Genomic DNA, 8,749 nt, shown 5'->3' with positions numbered 1-8,749 from the left:
TGTTGATGCAGTGGAGTTTTATATTCCTTCCCTACTCTATATATTTGTATGTGTGTGTCCAATTATTGAATCACAAGCACGTTTTTATTCTCAATCATCTGTGATAGTTTAAAGTCGTGTTTGTAGTCAAGAGTATCATGGGCGGCTGCACAATTCTGCATAATATGCCAACTTTACTGTTTTGTCAATATCTAAGGTGGCAAAGACACAGACAAATAGGACTCATTTGGATGACCCAACAAATAATTGATTTTGTCCAAGTTAGTCGAACCGAAGTTGATTAGGCTTGCCGTGAAGTTCATCTTGCATTTCCTCGATAATATATGAGAGCTCGGTTCATACGAGGCCAAGGGGGATCTGCATGAGCCGACTAAGCAAGTATGGTGTCCCAAGCAAAGCTAATTATTGAGAATTGAAAACCCGGATTCTATATCATCAAAAACAATAAAATCGAGAAAAAAAAAAACATGCAAGTTTATAGAAGTTCACATCAATATGAGACTACGTTCTTGTTCGCGAACTGATTCCATCACACTGTGACAGTAATTAGGCTCCACAACTTAACAATTATTGCATTCAACGAGAGTCCAACAACTTTTTAGAAGAACTCGAATGTGTGTTATAAGTCTTTTCGAGTAACATTAGCCCATGTTTGGCTCTCATTAAATTAAAATTCATTTTTCTCTCTTCTTATCAACCACGCATCCTTCAATAAAATAATATTACACTTAAACCTAAAAAAATTTCTTTCTTTTTAATCGTACATTCTTCAAGAAATTACTATTCCCATCATTATAATTTAAAAAAATGGAACCCGAGGGCTTAATGCGATAAATGCCAAACGTTAGGACATGTAATCGGATGCCAATTATAAAGTATTAAGGCTACTTATCGCATGTACAAAATCACCGTTAGGTGCAGGCCACCCTATGCTTTAGGGTGCCTGGCTGTAGCGTGCAGGGAAATAAATCCACATGCCACCCGACCTCTATTTGCTTATGCACAGTGGGCCAGTGGCGGATTTAAGCCCATTTTCAATTTTTTGTAGGTAATTTTATTTATTATTATTTTTTTTTTTTACGTATTAGCCCGACTTAAAAGTTTTTTTAGTCCGATCCTGTATCCACCTCTGCTTGTGCACTTGATTCTAGTTTTTTTTTTTTTTTACCTCTTTTCACACCAAAACAATTTTGTAATTGTAAATATGAATTGTTGCGACTTTAATGAAAGGTGACTCTTGGTAAAGCATTGTTTCACAGTCTATGCTCAAGATTGATGATTTGTTGATTGAAAAATACTTTGAAATACATGTTGACATTATAGAAGAATAATGTTTTTCCCCCTTGATTTTCCTGCATCATAAGTCTTATCATTTGCATCATTTTCTTATAATGCATTGTTACTCGGTCATTCTTGAAAGAAAATATACAGATATCTTTCATCCTCGATAGTTTTCGTAGATGTACAACGTTGACAACATGATTTTTTGTCCCTAATAATCATTAGATTAGTAGCGACAAATAATTTCTTAAGGAAAGCGCAAATACGATTTTTCGATATTGTTCAAAATTCTTAATTTTTCAACTTTCTTCTAGTCCTTCTATGGTGCTGCTTGGAGATGTCTCAACACCATCTCAACATAAGAAGATCAATGGATCTAAGAAATCACATCAATCGAATTAGATCGATTATGTTATGAAAGGTCACATTTTTGCTGTGAAAAACTCTCGAACACTTATTAAATGTGCATTAGATTTATACGGAACCACCAACAATCATAGAATTTTCTCTTTTTATAAAAATTGCAAAATAATGCAGGACGTTAATAAATCTCTCTCTAACAACATTTAAAGGGTAAATTACACTTTTTAGAAAATATATATAAATTATTTTTCTTGAATAAACAAATTCATAAGAATTCAGTAGCATACCTAACTCTTTTTCATTTTTGGTTAAGTCATTTAGCCCGAGAGATTAAAATCAAAGTTTTAATAGATTTTGATAAAAAACAACGAAATGTGAGATTGAAAAGTTGTGGATACCATAAAATATGTGATTAAAATTAACTGTAACTTTAACTTGATTAAATTTTAATTCCTACCAAACAAGGGCTTGGACGATAACTTTTACCCCCGTCAAGTCCTCACCATCATGACACAAGTTCGTTGATTCCATTGAACACTCTGAACCGATCAAAATTGGAGAAATCCAATGTTGAATCAATGAGTACCAACAGCTAAAAATAAGTTATAACTGGGGTTTCAATAAGCCTAACCGAATAAAAGACGTCATTTGCCCTAGATAATTGAATTGTAAGCCATTAAAAATTAAAAATTACAAAAGCAATATAGTAGGTAGAAATTTGACTAAGGCCATGGCTTCATCTTCTAATTTATTGCCTTCTATTAGTTGGGATTTTGGTCTAGGTCGACAGTTCACACGGGGAGACAGCATCTGTCTGTTTGTCCTCTTAGTAACCGTCCCAACTAAATTGCTTAATTTCATCAAAAGTCAAAGTTCATGTGATGTTCAATTATCTTTTCTTCAGTATAATTTGGCAATGCCTGCATGTTCTTTTCTAGTTAATTACAACTTATTTTTAAATTAAGTTCATGTATGTATATAGACTTGGTCACATTCGGACAACACCAGATCAAGACACTCACAAAACGACACCATTGTCGAAATTTGGCTGTTTCTTTTCTGTTTTGATCCTCTTGTTGCCGTCTTGCTCCAAGCTAACACTATAAATACCTAGCAATTCTATTAATGCTAATTCAATAAATAATGAATAAATAAGAGTAAAAACTTAGCAAAGATGGTCGAGTCTAACCCCCCTTTACTCCAAGAATACTCCCAAATACTACGCCATTCGAAACAAGATTGTGCAGTTCAAAGCAATATTGTTAGTGATAAATATGATGTATCATCAGAATGTGAACTGCCATTAATAGACCTTAAAGATCTGAAGAGCGAGAATGAAGAAGAGAGGGCTTGTTGCATCGAAGAAATAGCACGTGCTTCGTCACAATGGGGATTTTTCCAAGTAGTAAACCATGGTATTAGCCTACAACTCCTTGACAAGATGAGAAGTGAGCAAATCAAATTGTTCAATGCACCTTTTGAGAGTAAAGCCAGTTGTGGCCTTTTGAATAATTCGTATCGATGGGGAACTCCTACTGCGACTTGTCCGCACCAGTTCTCCTGGTCTGAGGCGTTTCATATTCCCCTAACAAAGATTTCAGAAGAAGAATGTTATGGACAGTTCACCTCTCTAAGGTATGTACCCTTATCTATATCTACAATAACATATACAGAAATGATCTCCTACCCATAGTGGGTAGAGTTATATTGCCCACCATTGATGGCAACGCTACGTCAGTGGTCAAGCCTATAATTTTTTATAGTTCAACATTGAATTGTCAAAAATTATAAACTTCTACCAACGTGGTATGTTTTCTAATAACATACATATATTAATCATGCATGCCATTCTTTAACCACATACAAGATGGTGCTTCGTTTGAGAAATGCATATCTTGAGACTAGATTGCTTGTTTGAGATTGTTAGGCTTTGATATCATATTAGGGTTCATTTATAAGAGATTTATCTTGTTAGGTGAAGTGGTCCAAACTCTAATTTATAATTAATGTTTCTATGTAATATATACAGGGAAGTTATGATGGAATGTGCAAGTGCAATGCAAGAACTGTCAAAATTGCTGGCTGGAGTTTTGCTAACGAATTTGGGTCATAGAATGGAACTGTTTGACGAAATATGTGATGAAAGCACGTGTTTTCTTAGGTTAAATCATTATCCACCTTGTCCAATATCACTCGAGCTATTCGGTTTGGTACCTCATACAGATAGCGATTTTCTTACCATACTCCACCAAGACGAGCATGTAAGTGGTCTTCAACTCATGAAGGATGGGAAATGGGTTTCCGTCAAACCTAACAAAGATGCCCTCGTTGTAAATATTGGTGATCTTTTTCAGGTAACTAATTAATTTCCTTATTTAACAATCTCATAATCTTACAATAACATATGAATAATGCTGCGTGTACACCTCGAGGTGTTCATAGGATTTACACCCCAAGGGCCCATGCATAACTTATTGTATGTGGGCCCACCTCCATGTGAAGGGGGGGTGTAAACTCGTGTGTACCATGTTATGTACACGTAGCATCACTTATAACATATGATAAGACTTCATTTCAAACGTATTATCACTTATAGTGCATTTTGTGTCGTCTTACTTTGAGTACAGGTTCAGTGCTATTATCATCACAAAATTAAGACAATTGACAGAAAAAGAACACCCATAAGTTCATGTCCAAACTGATTTGTAACCCAGATTTATGTAATTAATATCTGTAATCTATTTGTCTCCCCCAACATTTTGCCCCTGTTGGTCCCATATTCCCGCAATTTAAATTAAAATAAGCAAATAGTGATTTCATTTTGTTCCCTTAGTCTGTCTTTGTCCAAATTAAATAATTAAAATGTTCCTCTGATCCATTGATTAATGATTCCTAATTAACATGTAGCGTCTATTCATAATCAAACTTAATTATTGTGTGGATGATTAATTAATGTTAAACAATTAAATTTAGGCATTATCGCTTATTGAATATATGTCCTAGGGTGTTCAAAGAGTGTCAAGATCAAACATGGGTCGAACATAGACGCAATGACCTAATAAAAATGTCTGTTTCCGAATTAAAAAATTATTTTTTTCCTCCCTCTCCCTCCAATGATGACCAATTACATATTCTTAATAACATGTAGTGTCTTTATGTTCAAACATGCATGCATGTGATAAGTCAACTCAAACTTAATTATTTTAATTTGGACAATTAATTAATGTTAAACAATTAATAAATTGCAGGCATGGAGCAATGATGTATATAAAAGTGTTGAGCACAAAGTGATTGCCAATTCAAGAAAGGAGAGATTCTCAGTGGCATATTTCCTTTGCCCTTCTTATGATTCAATAATTGGGAGCTGCAAACAGCCTTCTCGTTACAAAACGTTTACTTTCCGCGAGTACAGGAACAAAACTCAACATGACGTCAAATTAACTGGCCACAAAGTTGGCCTCCCGAGATTTTTACTTGATTAGAGTTACGAACTTATAATCTGAAGATCGATATACAACTTTTTGCAAAATTCTATGTGTCTACAAAATCTTCCCTTTAATATTTTAGAGAGATGGGATTTATATATTAAGCCTTTATCTGAAGGCCCATTTTATACCACTATTGAGTTGAATAAACACAGCCATGATTTTTATAATTTATAAGATATGATTGAAAGTACAAATTATTATACATGTAACTTTTGGAAAGTTTCATCTTTCCTTTTTAATTCAATTTTATGTTAGAATCAAATAATATATAGACTACAATAGTTTGGTATTCGACCTTCCCCGGCTAGAGCACTCAAAACCAGGCTCGTGTCAAGTTTGAAGACGAGGCAAGGTAGCTTTAAACTAACAATTTTTATGTATTTCAATGGGTGACATCTTATCCAATCAGCATAAAATGTTGCTTTAAACCAACGCGAACTAATAGGAAACCAAAAATACCATGACAACTATATGATAAATTGGATTTTGCAAGAAATACCTAGCCTATGTGGCCATGGACAAGAGGAATTGCCCTGATAAATTATGAGCAGAATTGGACAGACAGGGCCATGTGCGGACAGGGCAGTGCAGACGCAGACATTTGAAGTTAGTGAGGCACGATTCAAACTTATTAAAAAGTTATTAAAAAATTGTGTATACTACATTAACACATACAACTGATCATTGTCATAGATTCATAAATCTCATATATATGGTAAATAACAATTCTCAAAAAATTCCAAATAATCTCACATATATGATGAATAACGAGTTCTAAAGAATTTTCAAATTAAATATTGTAAATGACAAAATAATCTCAACCCTCACTCTCTCAATTGTTTGGTTATCGCTGTAACTCTATTCTAATAAAAAAGTTCAACTACCATTACTGCCCAAATCTGATTTTTAGCTCTAAAACCAAAAAATAATAATAATCTTGAAATCTAGTGGGTCAAGTGACCCACCTGGACCATGAGTAGGTCCGCCAATGACTAGGCCTACGTGGCCCTATCGACATGGGCAGACCAACATGGTATCATGTGGGTCAAATGACACCACACTTCTTCTTTTTTTTTTTTTTTTTCTTTTTTGGCGTTTTTTACATCTTACTTTGACACTCATTACGAGATTTCAAACAAAAGTCAAAATATTGCATTACTAATACCATTTCAAAGTGTTCACGGAAAAGATTTTCACTCATTAATGGCGTGTGAAGCGACCAACCAAACAAAAGTTATGGCACGTCAAAATATGTCATTCCAAAATTTTCGATAATATGCTAACTTTAAAAATTAACAGACGATCGTACTCTAGTCGAATCTTCAAATCGCCTATATCTCTTAGAAACTCGTTTCGAGAACTATATCGCATTTATGTCGAACGATCCAAACGGATATTGAACATAGTTAAACGTACGTCAAACGTACATCTCTAAAAAGACGTCTAACTCGTCTTTCCTTTAAAAATTTTTAATTATTTCATTAACGTTTATTATTTTTGTCCAACAAATTTCTCAATATAATTTACATCGTTTTATTATTAAATTTTATATAGAATATGACGTAAAAAAAATTTAGGATCCTTATAAATTAAATGTAATTTAAATTAATTTCGAATTAAATTTGAATTTCATTTACTTTCTAGATTGAATTTGAATTTTATTTCAATTCATTTACCTCCTACATTTAACTCAATTTACTCGTCGTCGGCTAAACATTTGTAGATGAAGTGGTAAACAAAAACATACAAGTAGCAAAATTCATTTCACAATATTAATAATGATATAATTATATAATATTTTCAAAATGACTACAATTGTAGTACTGTATTGACTTATTTTTATTAATATTATTTTGTTAAAAAAAATTACATTTTAATTTTTGATCCCACAATACAAAAGATTTGGGTATGCCCTTGCCTGTCCAGGAAGAATTTTCCATAAATTATACAAAATGACCCTACCAACCCCGACTGACGCCACAGCAGCTTCCTCATTTCAACTCAAAAGGAGGTGCACAACTGTGTGATGGTCTACAATGAGTAGCACTTAACCAATGACTTAGGGCCCGGTTTAGCATATATAGCTTTTGCTTTTATATTTACTTTTTATAAAAGAGTTTTTGAAGAAAATTACTTTAATTTTTATTTGAAAATTATCTCTAAAAGCACTTTTTATTCAGAAAGTGCTTTTAGATAAAGCTACATTCTACCAATTTTCTCTAAAAACTTTTCGAACTAAAAAAAAAACACTTCTATAAAATTAGCCAAATAGATCTAAAAGCAACTTTTGGATCTCAAAAGCTCTTTTTGACTTTTCAGAAACTATATCAAATGGACCCTTAGACTTATCTGCTACAATGGTCAGCAAGCAGGCTCACCAATTATAAACTTAAGCCATATAATCTCAAGATGTACCAAGAATCAACATCAAACTCGAAGACTTTTGAGTTCGACAAATTCCACCAGTACGATTCAAGAATCCATCCTATTTGTTACTGCACCAAAATGTAGAAACCTATAAATTTTCCATACCTATCCCACCTATAACTGACAAGAACAGGATTTTATGGACCAAAGAAAAATCTTGACGTACCAAGGCTGGTATAGAATCACTAGATGCTTCAAATCTCCCTAACAAATAGAACGGATTTTTCAACTGATTAAGCTTTTCATGACAATTCTAAAACCCTATATGAAAAGGTAAACTAATTTATTACTTTCTTTTCCATGCCATTAACAGCCATCACAACGATATCCTTGAGAGATGATCAGAAATCAGAAAGCAAATTGCTTGTAATTCAATTTGCAGCCCAAGTTGCATTCTTGTACATCATTTTGTTACAGTTTTAGGTTTTAAGGATCGATATTCAAGTAAAAGAACAGTAAAATAAAGGGCTCTGAAGATGTACAATATTTGCTCATGTAAATACATTCTTTCCAACCATTTTTCCCCAACTAAAATGCTGCCTAGGATAATGGTTCCTATATTTATATAAATATAATTTTTCCACAGATTGCCCGGGGGGGAGCTTTTCCAAAGGAACAGCATTTAGATGTCAAAGTAACAGACTGGAAACTTAATGTAATAATTGGAATTCCATACATATGCATTCACAAAATGGTGTTTTTGTCTATAAATATAAGCAAATGCTGAAAAATTGCAGGCATGTATTAAGAAAGTACATGACAAACTTTGCATCTTCAGTGCTAGCATCATTATTCCAGACAAATAGGTAACCTAAATGGAATTGCATGTACTTGACTTTTTCGAATAATCTTGTTAGGTACAACTTAAGTAAAAGCTCCGATAGGACTCAAAGCTACCACAGCCCAAGTGTGGGGACTAAGTACAACTTGTAGAGAGCACATAAGATGGACAAGGCAGTTCTAAAAGAAAATGGAACTATCGTATCACTCATGATTGATATCTCTAACTTAAACCCTAATCCTATGAACCAGTAATAGTCATGCCATGAATCAAACAATGTGTTGAAAACAATGAAAGCTGTGAGAAAACATGTTATTGCCTTTTTAAAATTTTTTTTTGCCCAAAATCTTTTTTTTTTTTTTTTTTTTTTTTTTTGGGATAATCGGTAGGGACAAGATCCCTCCCTCGA

The 8,749-nt window shown here is 33.4% G+C and overlaps 1 protein-coding gene across 1 annotated transcript; it reads left to right on the top strand.

Annotated features, from left to right (window-relative positions):
- Positions 1 to 2,817: 2,817 nt before the first annotated feature.
- LOC111396440 (gibberellin 2-beta-dioxygenase 8-like) lies at positions 2,818 to 5,250 on the top strand. The gene is made up of 3 exons (XM_023022878.1): positions 2,818 to 3,279; positions 3,674 to 3,998; positions 4,893 to 5,250. Exons 1-3 carry the CDS (start codon positions 2,819 to 2,821, stop codon positions 5,124 to 5,126), a joined length of 1,020 nt encoding a protein of 339 aa, XP_022878646.1. The 5' UTR covers position 2,818; the 3' UTR covers positions 5,127 to 5,250.
- Positions 5,251 to 8,749: the final 3,499 nt, after the last annotated feature.

Source organism: Olea europaea, chromosome 6 (assembly GCF_002742605.1).
Source record: "Olea europaea var. sylvestris chromosome 6, O_europaea_v1, whole genome shotgun sequence".
NCBI lineage: Eukaryota > Viridiplantae > Streptophyta > Magnoliopsida > Lamiales > Oleaceae > Olea > Olea europaea.
The sequence above is the reverse complement of the archived record's forward strand: the minus strand, read 5'-3'. Positions and strand labels throughout refer to the sequence as shown.